The sequence below is a fragment of the Clinocottus analis genome, unplaced genomic scaffold (assembly GCF_023055335.1).
Source record: "Clinocottus analis isolate CAN_PGR_092001 unplaced genomic scaffold, fCliAna1.0.p SCAF_3, whole genome shotgun sequence".
Classification (NCBI taxonomy): Eukaryota; Metazoa; Chordata; class Actinopteri; order Perciformes; family Cottidae; genus Clinocottus; species Clinocottus analis.
Window position 1 is genome coordinate 10786736 of NW_027176042.1, and position 16211 is coordinate 10802946.

General features: G+C 46.7%; 1 protein-coding gene across 5 annotated transcripts in view; it reads left to right on the forward strand.

Moving 5' to 3' along the window:
• The window catches only part of magi1b (membrane associated guanylate kinase, WW and PDZ domain containing 1b), a 117491-nt gene that overhangs the window by 91887 nt on the left and 9393 nt on the right, over positions 1-16211 (forward strand). For 3 of the 5 annotated variants that reach the window (XM_068593377.1, XM_068593380.1, XM_068593381.1), the window contains exons 13-18: positions 3873-3904; positions 6219-6465; positions 9983-10074; positions 10459-10651; positions 11681-12052; positions 13910-14113. In XM_068593377.1, coding sequence (XP_068449478.1) covers positions 3873-3904; positions 6219-6465; positions 9983-10074; positions 10459-10651; positions 11681-12052; positions 13910-14113 — 1140 coding nt within the window. The remainder of the gene's footprint in view (positions 1-3872; positions 3905-6218; positions 6466-9982; positions 10075-10458; positions 10652-11680; positions 12053-13909; positions 14114-16211) is intronic. The other 2 variants (XM_068593379.1, XM_068593378.1) reach the window with 2 other exon arrangements.

A 16211-nucleotide genomic window follows, 5' to 3' on the forward strand; every position in this document is an offset into this window, starting at 1 on the left:
GAAATGTGTCTTTTCCTCTTTGTTGTTTCATGGGCGTGCGGTTTTAAGAGGGTAAAAACACCAAGTGGATCATCGCCACATTAGATTGCTCTTACAGGCTTAATATTGGCCACTTGAGAAGCTTGACATTGTCAAAAGCATTCCACGGATTTGGGATCTTTAAGGACACACACTGATGTTGCATGAACTTGTATAACCCGCACAGACGCCCAGTTACCGGCATGAGGCCCGTATAATGTGGACAGTCTTGTACACACCCATTAGAAAGAGATAAACATTGCTGATGGGTCCCTGCACAGACCGGAGCAGAAAATCAATTCCCGGTATGGGGCAGGAAGCGTCGTATTTTTGCCGACTTCACATTAAAAATTCTGCTGACAGCATGTTCCAGTGGCACCATAATGAACAGCATTGCTGTCCTCAAAAGCAATGATGGGTGAGCGGCCTGCCCGCCACCTGTGCCCACGATTCACCTCGGCTTGTTTTCGGCATGCCGGAGGCTGGTGCCCGTGAATCACTGCTTGTTGCACAGGGAGAGCCTCTTCCCCCCCCCACAACACTCACCGGTTTCCCATGTCTTCACACCTCCATAGCTATTGGGCGAGTTGTAAATCTCCATCATTGCACCATCCTTTGTTACTATGACAATGCTCTGCAGATAATCTGCGCTGGGGGTCTCCACAGGATGGATGTGTGCATTTGTGGGAGGACCGCTCAGTGCAGCGAAACATTCCTAAGTATCTTTTTTATTATTTGTATAATTATAAAGCACCATGACTTTCTTCTTCTTTTTTTAAAAACTTTTTGCATGCTCTCCCTGGTCATCGCTGCCAACTATTTAGTCACATTGGTACGCTCTTTTGTCAGATTTAATTCCACTGTTTACACACGCACACACACACACACACGCACACACACACACACACACACACACACACACACACACACACACACACACACACAGGCTAATAGAGCTGTACTCTGGAGGGCTGTCACATTCTGGCTGCTAATGTACACAGCTGATGTGAGCCTTTCACTCCTTGGAGACCGTCTGTCAGTCCCTCCACGGTCACCAGGCACCTCCGCAACGGTGACAGATGGACCTGCCTGTTGGAAGCCATCACTCCTCGCTGAGATACACCAACACGCGTGCATACACACTAGTGACAGACAACATAATCTGCTTATTAACGGCTTCCGTTTAGTGACTGCTGTGCTGCCAGGTTTTTACAACACTCCTGTCTGTTGAACCGTACGGGACCTAAACACAGTGCGACGGGTCGCAAATAATCTAAAGCAGATCTCCTCTGCGAGCATTTTATGTGCTGAGTTCATATTTCTGGCGCAGAAATCAATGTGTCAGTGCTTTCATAGTTGCAATTTCTCCCCCCACCACACCCTATTTCCAGTGTTTGCAAAAGACTCCGCTGTGCATTGTTGTCATGAAACCGAGCTGTTGGAAGCTGTGGGGCTCAATCATAAGTTGAGTTTTTCCTCGAGCAGTGAAAGAAGATGACTAATATTCTGCCATGGAAAAAAAGCACTGCAGTCCTCAAATCTTGGCTTTAATGTAATTCACAATAATCAGTTGATAGATCATTAATCACAAATAAAACGCACATCATACAAATTTATTGCCCCGTGGGTTGAGCAGTCGTTCATTATTCACAGTTAAGAATGCAGTGAATAAGCCTTGGATTTTAAGCTTTAGTAAGCAGAATAAAATGAGCTTGGGGGCCCTCACAATGGTCCTGGTCCAGCATTTGAAAGCTGAAGGCGCTGAGGACTTGGTCGGTGCTCCCTCACTCAGGCGATCAGTGTGGAGGCCAGCCAAGGTCATCCACCTGTCCAAAACTTTCAGCTCTTTCCTTTCTCTTGTATGCAATTAGTCCTGGAGGTTGGCCCAAACACCCACAATACCTTTTTATGTAGGAGCTTCAAACACACTTTGGTGATTTTCTCTCTCTCACACACACACACACATCCTGCTGACCTACGCACAATGTAGCTTTATTTTGTTAAATGGCATCAAGACCTCAAAGTGTAGTTGAGCACTATATCTTTAAATGAATAGCTCATTCAGTGATTTGCTTTTCCAGTAAACCATATTGATCCCGTGTCAAATAAAAAAAAAGTACATCTGCACTGCGAAGACCTGAATCGACCTTTTGTTTGAGTCCGTTTCTTGGTTCCATCGGGTGTGTCTGTTTTGTGTATCTGTGTGTCTGATCGAAGCGCTCGGAGTTCGCTAAGTGGAGATGACGGACAGCAGCAGCAGATTAGTTGCAGTGGATGGATGAAGGATAATCAAACGCGGGCCTGACACCTTGACTGACAGCATGCTTGGCCCAGAGAGAATACCTCGGGATTGACACTGCATCTGCATCCACGTCTGATTTAGGGGATTGCTATGAGCTCCTGAATGAATGATTCCTATTGATTGAAAGGGGGGATGAGAGAGAGAGATGAGAGGGAGAAAGACAGGCGAGAGGAAAAAGAGAATGGGGGGAAAAAAGCTGCAGACATGACACAGTTCAAGCTGTCCGTTATGAATGAACTTAGATGTCTGATAGATAAAGTGGGTGGGTGGCTGGGGTTGTGTGTGTGTGAGAGATATCTTATCCTTTCTGTTTCCCTTAAGGATTCACATATAAAAGTGGCCCATTTTTTATGGATCAGACACCCATCATGCTTAATGTGTGTTACACACCCCTATTGAGGTTTGTGTGGTTCAGACTGCACTCATTGTATAATTTTGAATATTGCAGCGGTAAATACACACCGCCACTTTTTCATTTTCTCTTTGTTTCAAGTGCGCTCCTTCTCCCGTTCTCATTTCCATAACTTCATACAACTGTTTATTTCATACCGAGTTGGGAGTGAGGGGGAGAGGGGCAGTGATGTGCTCAAGGAGCAGATTTCCCCGGCTATATGCCGGCTGTGCCTGCGTTTTAGTCGTCCGCCAGTCTTCCTTCGTGTGCTGCTTCTCTGCGATAATAATATTTCTGCAATGGTATTTCTGGTCACTGCTCACTCGAGCTGAAACGAGAGAGAGAGAGAGAGAGAGAGAGAGAGAGAGAGAGAGAGAGAGAGAGAGAGAGAGAGAGAGAGAGAGAGAGAGAGAGAGAGAGAGAGAGAGAGAGAGAGAGAGAGAGAGAGAGAGAGAGAGAGAGAGAGAGAGAGAGAGAGACTGGGAGGTCGCTGCTACTGCCTATAGATGCGGGAGCCTTCGACAGCGGAGCACGGCGCTCAGCGGACACAGGAAGATGGTCTCAGTAAGAGGGGAACTGACGGTTGCCTATAATTTAATGTTCAGTATCTTGGACTCCTTCTCCATGGGTAATGCTTCGGCCGGGAACTCCAGAGCACAGCTCGCTCCTCTCTCTTTTTTTCCCCTCCTCTGGCTTAGTTGCTCTCCAGGATTCTGTTCTTTCCGCTTAACTATCACTTTCCTCCCTCCAACACACACTCGCTCACATGCGCACTTCGTCGCCGTCGGATAGCCAGGCTCCCAGCGAGCGCGGGGTTTTCAGCCCTGGGGGGCTGGCCCCACTCTTCCGCTGCACCACACAAGCCGAGCACTGGCCACGGCAGTGATGCAGATAGATCGCGCTGCCTAACCCCCACCCCTCCCATCCTTTCCTCTTCAAACGCCAGCCGCGGAACGGCGAGCAAAGGATCCGAGCAGGGAGAGAGAGGAAAGGAGGGGAAGGAGACGAGGGCTAAATAAGCATTGTTTTGGAGTCTGCGTTACCCGTTTGTTTTTGTTTTTTTTCATTATTTTTCTTTGTTTTTGTTTTTTCTGATCATGGATTCTATACTAAAACTACATCGGTAACTGTCTCTCTTTTTTTCTCTGTCTGGCTTCACAGGGGTGGTACCTGCAAAGAAGAGCCCAAAACTGGTAAGTAAATGTTGTTTCTCCTTTCGCGTTCCTTCATCCATTCTTCTGTTTTCCATCTACATGGTGTGTGTCTGTCAGAGGGATTTCTGGCTCTCTTTCACCGGCTCTCTCCTCCCTCGTCTCCTACCTGTGACTTGTGCTGATGTTTTGGGTCTGTTTGGAGTCATGGGATGCTGTGCTTTGCGGGGGTGGATCCCTGTAGTTAACCCCGCTTCCACTCCCCTCCCCTCTCGCGGGGGCTGGAACGAAAGGCTTTGATGCTCAACGTGAGTGGGGTTGCTAACACAGTGATGATCGCATCGCGCGCAGTGCTAAGCTTGCAGTGTGAGAGAGTTGAATGTGGGATCACAGCTGAGAGTTGGCCTCATCCCGTGATATCTGCTGCACGAATGGAGAGACCCCATTGACTGTGTCTGACTGAATGTCTTTGTCAATTTTGTTTTGCAGGATGATCTTGAGCGAGCTCCACCATACAGAGATTACACTAGGAGGGTATGTGATGCCATTCAGCTGGGGCAAACGTTTTGGGTGGGGGACGGTAATGGTGTTGGTCCTGGGTATGGCATGCATTGGTGACATAATAATGGTGATGGCATAGCATAATAGAGGTGACGATAGCGTCAATACATGATGTTTGCTGTAGATGTGCTACCAAAACACACCAAGTGTGGCCTGCTGGTGGCACAACAGGACTGAGCTGAGGCTGAGGAAGCAGCAAGGGTTTGTTGTGATTTCCTCCCCCCAGCCCCTCCCTCCCTCCCTCCCATCTTCTGTCTCCTTAATAAGTTATTGGAGCAGCAGAATGTATTGTATGTATTAGACCAGTCCCGGAGCACAGAAGGAGACCACAATGACTGCAGAAGGTCAAATATAATAGATTCATCAAAAACAAGAGAATTGTTTTAATTTACTAGGGGAATAGGATTTGAACTTTGTGTACAGAGAGGAATACACAAAAAAAGAAATGCTGCTCCATTGGCTAATGGAGGCCCCGTTTTGTTCGATGAAGTGAAAGTGACCCAAAAAAAAAAATCAGTTTGGGGTCAGAGGTTTTGACTTGAGCACCATGCGAGGCCTGCGTTTGTGACTAATTATGTGAATCGATTGATTTTACTTGACCACACGGCCCAGTGAGGCTACACGCATAACACTAGTAGAGTAAGCATTCCAGCTGGATTCACGGGCTCTGACTTAATATTTGCTAAAGCGTCAAGCTTCTTTTATGTTTAACAAGCGTGATGAATATATACATGAATTGCAGAGGTGTAGGAGGCTGATTCAGGGAGTAATGAGTCTGAATTTATTAAAGCCATGGCTGCACTTTGAAGGCCAAACGCTTTGATATCTGAGAGCAGATGAGCCGCTTGCCCCCGCCCCTACCTGGTGTATTTTTGTCCACCGCATCCAAAGAACCGGGAGGTGATGTAAAGAGACTGAACCGCTGTCATTGTCTCTCATTGTCTTAAAATATCTTCTTTTCTCTCTCGTGCTCTCGCCTGTAACCCTTGGCTGTTTTTTGTTTTTGAATAATTCTGCAGCGTAGTGGTGAAGACGGGGCTGTGAAGAAAGAGACTGTGACGAGCGGCACTGAAAGGATTTATACTTTTACTTGTACTTGTACTTGAGCTCAGGATTGTGTGTGCTTTACCCCGCTCAAGCTCTGCTCCCTTCAAATCCTCAAGCAGGTGCTTAAGTGCCCATGTTATTGGGGGGCCAGTGGCAATTTATGAGGAGTTTTACAATTCTGGCTTCACACGTAAAGTCCTCCCTCCGTTTCAAACCCCAGGAGTGCTCTATTCACTGTGAATATCTCTCCATATGCAGAAAGGGATGCAGTTCCTTGTTAATACATTCCACGCTGTTAAACAAAAGGAATAGGCAATGCACCCTTGTAAGTTGAGCTACATTTGTTTCTCCCACAGCCGAATGACTTCATCATGAGAAACCATTGAGTTCTTTTTTCCCTCCCTTTTGTATGCTAAAATAATTGTCTGAATAAAACAGGTTGATTATTGCCGCGTTGAATCCGGTAACAACGCAACAATGGTTGACGATGCGCTCAGGTTTCTGCTCCTCATCTTTTTGATCTTCGATCCCACATTCTTCTGTATTCTAATCCTAATCCTAATACCATTGATTCTTCTTCCACCAACCCCAACGTCTTGTCTTTCACTGCTGATCACGCAAGAAGTGTTTGTTTTGTTTTGTTTGACCCCATCCATCCGTCAGCACTCGGCTCAGCCTCCATGTTCACAGGTGTACAGACGGCGCCGACTTTCAATCGTCAAATGATATTGATCTGCTTCTCCAACAGCAATTGTCGAGAAAGGACAGTCAGAACAGCTCCCAGCACAGCGTTTCCAGCCACCGGAGTGCCCACACAGACTCGCCCTTGCACACGTCCCTGGCGCCGCCTCTCAGTGAGAGCATCGCTCCTCCGCCACCCTCTCAGCCCCTGCCAGGCCTGCCACCCCAGGACTCCCCAGGAGACGGCACCATCCAAAGAAAACCGGACCCCTTTAAGATCTGGGCCCAGTCCAGGAGCATGTATGAAAGTAGGCGTAAGTATATATTTTTGGTGGCGGTTGGATGAGGGCTGCATGGGGCGGTTGGCTCAGTGGAGAAACCTGGTGTCTTTACATGGTACTGCACTTTTTGGAGCAAGATTGGGGATGAAAGAGAAAGTCTTGTGTATGTAAGTAACTGGATTATATTCACACATATTCATCCACACTCACATAGAATTTAAGATGAAAAAAAGCATCGTACAATAAACAATTTATATTACATTTCTGAATGTACTTAAACATGTTTTAAATTTGAAAACTAGTTCAGTATTAGTCACGTATCTGTCCGCTAGATGTAAAGGCCAAGTCAACAGGTGATTGGCTCAGCTGAACTCACACACAAAGCAGAGGGAAACAGCCAGTTCGTTTTTAGATATATTTTTTATGTTGCTTTAAAGCTGGTCAGCAAATTTGTTTTACACTGTACACATCCAGGACAGACCTTTCTCCTTGCTTTCAATCTGTGTGCTAAGCTAAGTCTATCGCCTGCTGGTTCTATCTTTATGCGGTGAATTTGTCATCTTTTATTTGGATATCCAGTTAGTGTTTATTTGTAAATGTAGCCCATTGAAGCAATACATTCATCAGTGCATGGTATATTGATCGAGAAAGCTGAGTTCTCCTGCTCTTGTACCTGTCGACAATATCCTCTTGCTACGATCTCAGACTCTCTCAGCTGCAGTTCTTCAGCTGTATACTCTCGAAAAAATAAATATGGCTGAAAATCAGAGTCAGCCAAAACACTGTATGATGCATCATGTCAAATGATGCCGCTGAATGCAGGAGGAACAACAGACTGCGCAGCTGTGGACTCATCTTTCTCTGTCAATACGGTACACACTGAGGAATGTATTGCTTTAGTTGCCCGCATTCACCAACAACGCTGATTTGACATCCACATGAAATGCGTTGGATTTTTGCTTTGGCGAGATCCATCTTCTCATCTAACGCACAGCAGGGGGGAAGTGAATAAATTAATTTCCCGAAAATGTTGAGTTATTCCTCTTTAAGCAGTTCTTCAAAGCCACAAAGTAAGTATTGACTTCCAAAGAGCATCAGAAGCCGTCGTCTCCCACGTGCTTTGTCCAGTCGTTTGAAAGCTACTACTGTAGGCAGCACTTTCACACTAGACTTCCTTTTAAGAGACACATCGACGTATAATTAGCAGCAACAGTAGAGTGGAAGTTGTTGTATTGCCTACCCGCCTCCTATCTATCTAGCCTTGCCAAAGCGAAGGGATAGCTCCAATTAAAAAGTACAAACCTTAACTTCATTGTCAGATTTTAAAAAAAATGTGAGAGGAAGAGAAAAAACGTGAGTCTGAAAGGACTGCGAACATCTTCTTACTTTCTCAGGCAACACTTGTCAAGGATTTTCATTATTTAGATGCCTATGACGAAGAAGAACGTGAAAGAGAGCTGAGCGTAGGCAAGCCGCCGGGAAGTGCCGAGAGGACAATGGTGTTTGATTTCTAAAACGAAATAACGAGTCGTGATGGAGAGCAGAAGATACATATACTAAGGGGGCGATTGTGTCTACGAACCTGCCCCAAGGTGACAGACTCTCAACAGGGGTTTTCTAAATGGCCTGAGTTTGCCTGCAGTAAATGGGAGGACCGCAAAGAGAGCACGAAGGATGACGGAGAGGGCCAGTTGAACAACAGAAACACTGAAATGGGAAGCAAAAGAGAAAGGTCGAGCTTCGCGAGATCAAGGGATTCTTAGGTATAGAAAAGCAGAGAGAACCACAGAGAGAATGACGGGGAGGCCAGCGGACCTGTACCAGCAGGTGTAAATCCTCCGCTTCCTCACTCTGCATTGAGCTCATCTTAAAATCCTGCTGTGTGCAACCCCACAGGGCTCAGGCTTTGGCCACGGCAGAGACATTTCTCCACGCAGCATTCGCTGTAATGAAAAGTTCTGCTGAGATCAAGGTCTTTAAGCTCACCATGGGGTGAACGATTTCCATTCGCAGAGAAAACTCACACAGACCTGCTCTGAAGAATCTGGGCCAGCAAGGATAGGGAACTCTCTCATGCTTTATTGGTCTTCATTTTGATTGTTGTCTGATTTCTAGCATGTTCCCAGGTTAACTTTCCTCCCTTTTTGAACCAGCCGTGCTCGTCATTTACAGTCCTCGCATGTGGGACGCTACTTTGACAAAAAAAAAAAATCCCCTTGGGGATTAATAAAGTACATATCATATCTATAAACCCGGCGAAAGTCTATCCATCTTTGTAGAATGTCGAATGAGTCGTGCCCGGTTGCCTCACTGCGGGGGCACACGGTGGGGTCCACAGTTGACCCCACCGTGTGCAGATAGCCACAATTATCCTCCGACTTTTCCGCCATAGTCACTTTGTGATAGATTGGAAGGACTCGCTGCATTCCGCAGGGATCTTAACTGTTGACTGAAGGAACAGATCGGGAGCAGGCTGTTTGTGCCTTCTGCCACCCTGCCGTCTCTTCCTGGCTTCAGTGGCCTTGGCAGCAGTGGCCCGCGTTGGAGCAAAAGGAAATCTCCCAGGGAGTTCGCTCGGAGCTGCATGTTTGTCAGCCAGTACAACACAGCTGCGACCATCTAAATGCGTGCACGTGCTTGCATGCATACGTATGCACACGCTGAAAGCAAAGAAGCTTGCGTGTGCGACAAGATGAGGCCATGCGCATGCATGCTCCCTCCGTCTCTCCCCTGGCTTCAAGCAGCCCCCCGAGGCTGCTCCCACCTCCACTGCTACATGAACCATAAGCTGTCATTCGCTGCAGTGCAATGCCTCTTCTACAGCACAGCGCCTTTCTAGTGACTTATAACACACACACACACACACACACACACACACACACACACACACACTTATTCTCCAGGGGCTGGACTGTGAGATAGCCATACTCTGCTCAATAATATATGGCGTATTCCAGTATGTGGTCGGACCTTCGTCTAGTGGGAAGTGCTCCCCAACACGTTCAAGAGTAGAAATGGACTCGCATGTCACACATCACTTCATAAAAAAAGCAGTGGAGTCCAGTGGAATAGTAATGTCCAGTCTGTGGGAACGTCACTGAAAAAGCTGAAACAAAATATAACGATGCTATTTCAGCCTCCCGAGTGAAACTTCAGCCTGATTGTTTCTAATTATGGGACCAAAGAATGAAGGCGCTCCGAATTGTTCTGGCAGTCTGTCTTCTTATTTCAGCTTTATACCTGTGCTCTTTACCCAAAATAGATCCTCTTTCATCTTTTGACAGATCAGTTGTTAGTTCTTCCACCAAAGTGCTATCTCGGAGACAAAGCTTGGAACAGTTGGGAGGATTAATATTTGCATTTTAATGTAAGCAGGCGGTTGGTCTGGGGCTCTAAAAAACAATGGGTGCATCGATTGTGGCCATGCCATTGGCTGCAGTTGTACTAAATGGTGAACTGCATGCTGGGATTAATCTCTTGTACAGCACTGGTGCTGGCCGTTGGTGTTAATGCAGATATGTTAACGGTGGTTTGTTGATTTTTTTTCCAGTTCCAGACTTCCAAGAGCAGGACATTTTCCTGTGGAGGAAGGACACAGGGTTCGGCTTCAGGATCCTTGGAGGCAATGAGCCAGGAGAGCCGGTGAGTCTCTCGACGTATAAACTACAGCTGACCAGATTCAGTCACCTGAACGAGGAATTGGATTCCAAGTACTAGTCTGAGCAGCATCCAAGGGGTTTTACACCAGTGTGGAGTTGTGAGCTACTTATCAACTTCATATCAGGGATTTCTACGACACAGCTTCTGTGGAAAGACAAGCATCCACGTTGCTTACAGACCACTGCTTTCTTCTCATTCTTAAGGAGGCAAAGTTGTCAATCATGTATCTCCCTGTCTATTAAAGCATGGTTCAAACAATGCTTTAAAAGAGACAGGTTTATTAATTTTTTTCTTTGATACACTGTTGCAAGTCTTCGCTTTTCACAGTCTCACACGTCTCATTCGTCTGCGTTGCTTTTGCTTCAGATCTACATCGGCCACATCGTGAAGTATGGCGCAGCAGACGAGGACGGACGTCTGCGTTCCGGCGACGAGCTGATCTGCGTGGACGGCACGGCAGTGGTGGGCAAGTCGCACCAACTGGTGGTGCAGCTGATGCAGCAGGCCGCCAAGCAGGGCCACGTCAACCTCACTGTGCGCCGCAAGTCCAACTATGCTGGTAAGAAGGGAAAAGGATCAGAGACCTGCTGACGGAGCGAATTGGCAACCACCTCCCATATATCTAAAGATAGAGATATTGGTTAATACATCAAACAGATACCCAATAACAGTGTTTTCTCATAGTTGCTGTTAACATATTTGAGCTTTCAGTAAGTGCGTTTCATATTATATCTGCAGTATTTCTAAAATAATTTAATGAATCCGTTTTGCCAACACAATCATATACCCTCATGAAAAGCACTTTACATCGCCATGGGTCCCATTCATTTTTTGTATCCTAATTTCATGTGGGGACCCTGGGACTTGCTTGCTATGTGCTGGGATTGCCTCCCTCTGTAATAGTCTGGGTGTGAATCACTTGGTAGCGCTCGGCCGCTACCGTTCGCTAGCAGCCAGCCCCCACGCCCATTACTGCCAGTCCACTGTTCTGCTCAGCTCCACCCTGCTCCTGAGCAACCGATAAAGAAAGGCCCATAAATATGATGGAGAGGATGGTCAACCTTCGGCCCAATGACAGCGGACAGACATTAGTGCATTGCTGCTCCCTGTCTGCCTCAGAGCGACGAGAAAATGGGGCGCCTTCCGCGAGCAGCTGTACAGGAAATTAAATGTGGATTGAAATGTCTAGATAGTACAGTCGGGCTGCGTCTTTAGTTGATCTTTTGTTCAAAACAGATCAGGGGAGCGACTGTCGGCATGGGCTCTTTTCCCTAAAATGTCCTTACCATATTGGCACAAGCTGGCTAGCTTTTTCAGATTCTACAGATGATGTAACATTTAAATGTGTTATATCATATGATGCAGCGGTCTCTTTCTGTACTATGATCTCCTGAGCTTCTTATGTAACATTGTCCAGCCGTCTTCAGCCTTTTCCCAAGCTTCCTGAATCTGTCGCGTCTCACCTTTGTGTCCAAAATGTGTTCCGCTTTCTTTCTTCCATGAATCTCGTTCTCCACACCACTTCCTGTCTCACTCTTCACTGCACCCTCTGCATCTGTCTCACCTCCTTCTCCTCTGCCGTGTTTAGTTAAAGCAGAGGGAGATGTGCCTCCATCGCCGGCGTCCTCCCACCACAGCAGCAACCAGGCGCCCAGCCTGACGGAAGAGATGGGGAAGCGCACCCCTCAGGGCAGCCAAAACTCCCTCAATACCGTGAGCTCTGGCAGCGGCTCCACCTCCGGCATCGGCAGCGGGGGAGGTGGTGGAGGTGCGGGCGGCAGCGGGAACGCCGTGGTGGCCTCAGCGGTTGCTGCCACCTCCTCTCAGCCCCCCAACGTCATCTCCAACGCCCCCTCCGCCTTCCAGCCCTACGACGTAGAGATCCGCCGCGGCGAGAACGAGGGATTCGGTTTCGTCATCGTATCGTCGGTGTCGCGGCCCGAAACTGGCACCACCTTCGGTAGGAAAGATCACACTTTTCTCCTCGAAGTGTTACACACACAGCTGTTGATTGTACATGCTAATATTGCAGAAACCAGTTTCACTCAGTAAAACATGAAACACACTCCTCATCACTTGGGCCTTTTATCTTCCTATCTTCTTTATAGGCTGCCTTTGTATCAATAAAAACCACTAAGACACTAAATAGCCTGACGACCGGCACCGGTTTGGCTATTTACAGTCCCACCAGATCAATACCAACTCTCTTTAGAGAAGTGGTTCTTCTTTCTCATTTTCGTCTGAGCTTGTCAAGCCAAGACACTGAAACCCTTTCCCCGCCTGCAGCCGCTGCGCCGCTCACACAGGGCTTTTTATAATTGATCACAAGTGAAGTGGGACTTGCATAAGGCATTTGTATTATTCAGATGAACTTAAATGGCTTCTGCCGAGCAGGTTGGTACTAAAAGCCTAATGACAACTCAATGAGATGAGTGCTGCAAGCTGGATAGATGAAGGAAATGATTGGTGTGAATAATATGTATTTATTACAACGTAAATCATGAGGATGCACTGACTCAAAACCCCATTGTCTAGACTTTATTTTAGGTTATTTTGCACTATTTAGCTGATAGAGGAATCATTGTATTGTTAACAAACTCTGATGTTCCGGTATGTACCGTTTAATCTCACACATCACAACATAGGAATACGTTGCTTTACAAACTAGCAGTCTCCTTTCTGTGCAGGGAACTCTTTTCCCTACTGCCGTGGCTCTCTGCCCACACCACAATGCATCCACTTCTCTCTGTGCTCTTATCTCTGTCGGTGTGGGTGGACTGAAAAGGCATGAAAAAGCTCAACTTTCCAGGTTGGCTTATAAAGTGCCAGAGCTCCCTTTTCACAGGCCAGAGTGGAAAGCATTTGCCCGCAAATAAGATTTATTTGACTTGACCTGACATGTAAAACCTAATGGAGACCAATTGGCGACATGAAACCAGTCCGCGCATATTGTTGGTATTCGGAGAAGCCCTTTTATTTTGTATCTCTTTTCCTCTGTCCCTTCGTCATCTAATTTCCTATCAGTCGTTTACATTTATATGCAGGGGAAAAGAAAGAAGAGGGGTCAGGGTTGGACAAGTTTGTTTGGGGGATAAAAGAGAGAAGCAGTTGAAGGGAGGGTGAATTAAAATTAAAAAGAAGATTGGTGAAAGGAAATGCTTACACGCTCCTCTTCTCCGTAGTGACTGATGTCAGACAGCAGATTGGCACAGAGAGAGAGTAAGGAAGAGAAGCTGAGAGACCTCGGGGTAGTTGGTGAGACGTCGGCTCTGATGTATGTTTGTTGTCTCCAACTCTTATGCGGTTGCAGGTGTTTGGGATGCAGACGACGCAACACATTTCCTCCATTATTACCTTTCTGCTGCCAAGAGACTCATGCAAATATAATGATGACACCCATTTGAAAAAATTAGTTGCTGGACCCGCACGACAAATTATGAGACAGAAAGGGGTGGAGGACGACGAACCCTCTGGAAAATGACTTCTTCCAATGATTCATTTAAAAAAAAAGATCACAGCTTGAGAACTACAGTATGACAGATGCTCTCATTTCTTTGCAGAGCAAACATTTGCCCTTCTTTGCCAACGCCTGCGTGGTTTCTCTGATCAGCTTCTCTGTGACTGCGGCTTGGCTGGCTGTTGGCTGTCTATGAATTAACCCTTAACCTTCTGATCCTCTCTTTCTACTCCTTTCCCCTTTCCCATTCCTTTCCCTTCTCTCTCTCCAAACGCACTCCAACACCACCCCAAACACACACACACACACGCACATAAACGCACTGAATCGCGCATCACAACGTGTCAATGGTGACCATAGCTGGCAATGCATGTGTGGCCATGCCCCACAAAATAGGGCGCATAATCGAGGGCAGCCCAGCGGACCGCTGCGGGAAGCTGAAGGTCGGTGACCGCATCCTGGCTGTGAACGGGGTCTCCATCACCAACAAGTCCCACTCTGACATCGTCAACCTCATCAAGGAAGCCGGGAACACCGTCACACTACGCATCATTCCTGGAGACGGTGAGTAGAGAGCGACAGTTGAGGACTCCTCTTTAGAAGATAGTGTATTATAATAACCGCTTACCAATCGTGACACTTTGTGAGTCTGTGTATGTGTTTGCGTGTGTGTCATTATGGCACAACATGGTCCTTAAGACCCCAACTATAGCGAGGCTACTACAGAAGTTTTTGATAATTTGCCAGGTGTTCATGTTTCCTCACAACTGAGTGGTGGGTATCTTGCTACCTCAGGTTTCTAAAAGTTGCTTTCAGGGTCCTTGCAAAGGTGTGGGATATTTCCAACTATTGATATGCTATTTACAAGAGCTTGATCTTGTCATAGTATGAGTACATAGCAAGCTGCTTTGCTAACTTTTACATTAATGGCAGTCAAATATTAAAATCAACTGTCGTTGGTAGTATTACATAGTCTGAGTGGAATTGAGGAGCAGGACGAGTCATCCCTTTCCTGAGTGGTTATTATATATACCTGAAGTGTTTTATATCAAGCTTGCACTTTCTTCACTTGCTTTCAAAGCGAATAGAAACACTCCGACTGTGTTGACAGTATTGCTACTTTTAAGTGTGTGTGTGTGTGTGTGTGTGTGTGTGTGTGTGTGTGTGTGTGTGGGAAGGGGGGCAGAATTTCCTGTGTTTGTGTGTGTCTCGATTGTCAAAGGGATTTTAAGGAAAAGTTTGTGCACATGTTATGTTGTGCAGTGCCGCTGAGAGCTCTCTCTACTTTGCGCTGACAGATCACTCTGGCATGCTTCACAAATGCTGTTTAATTAAGTGTGTGTGTGCGCGAGGAAGACGATACTCCCTGTCAACGTGCTCACTGGTAGAAATTGAAGCTATTTGTCCGCCGCTCGTTGCTTTCCGGCTCACTTCTCATGGATGAAGAGGTTTTTTTTTTTTTTTTTTTGTGGAGCGCTTGATGAGAACAGTGAGCCAAAATTGCTCTGCCAAGAAGACGCAGAGAGCAAGCATGAAGGCGTCGGAGAGAAATAACTAGATATGCTTTATCGAAAAGTTCTGGTGCATGTGTCAAACAAACAGATGCTGTCTGACACGAAGACGGGAAGAGTGGCGGGGGAAGATTGTGGCTTGTGTTTCTCAGTTGCGTCTGTTCACACATGACTGAGTGCGCCTGCATTTCTGTGTGGATCTATTCTGTCTAAACTTTCTTACATGAATAAATACCATCGCAAGAGGTTCTTCCAAGGTGAAGTCAGGTTCAGCATCCTTTCCACTGAACTCGCCCCCGTGTGGGAATGCAGACGGAGTTTTGTTTGCGACTGATGCTCATTGCTGCAATGACAAGGAAAACAGGAAGTCTTCTTGCTGTTGCACGGTAATGCATCAAAGCTGATGTCTGCAGCGTAGAGTTGAGGTGCAGACCAAGCACACCTCATTGCTTCATATTGTGTTTGAGAAGGGAGACAGATGTGCCTAAGGTGATAGCATGTGGCTGTTTTTTTTTTTTTTTTTAGCAAAACCTGAGGGATATTGTGTAGTACAGCCCCATCCCCCAACTTCTCTTATCTCTTCTCCCTTTCTTTGTCTTCCCGCTCCTCTTTCTCTTTCCCCCTCACGTATTCCTCCCTGTGATTGTGCCTCCTCTTCTTTCTAACTCTGTCCATTCAGGGCAAGAAGGGCATTTTGCCAGGGCCATACACAAATTACAGAAACACCATATAGAGAAAAGAGGCAGCAGGTTACTGGTGGAGCGGAAGGACAGGGAGAAATTGAGCTTATTCGATTAATTTCCAGACTGACAACAGTTGGAGGAGAGATGAATGGAGAGAGGCAACAGAATGGAAGGAGTGCAAATGAGCAGATGGAGGGGCGAATAGTGTTTACAGGGACACATTTCAGGCAGTGAAAGTGAAAAATGATCAACAGAAAACGCGTGAGATTGTAACAGAGTTTGCAGTTGGTGCCAGAAAACCCAATGGATGTAGGATGGACCGCATGCTGAGAAACGAGCCGAAACATTCATCAAATGCTCGCTGACTCCCCAAGCAGCAACCTCTGATGCTGAGAAATGACGCCAACGCTGAAGTGCCAAAAACTACAGTTCCTCAAATGGCCACTTGACGCCGGCTCCAAAAGCGAG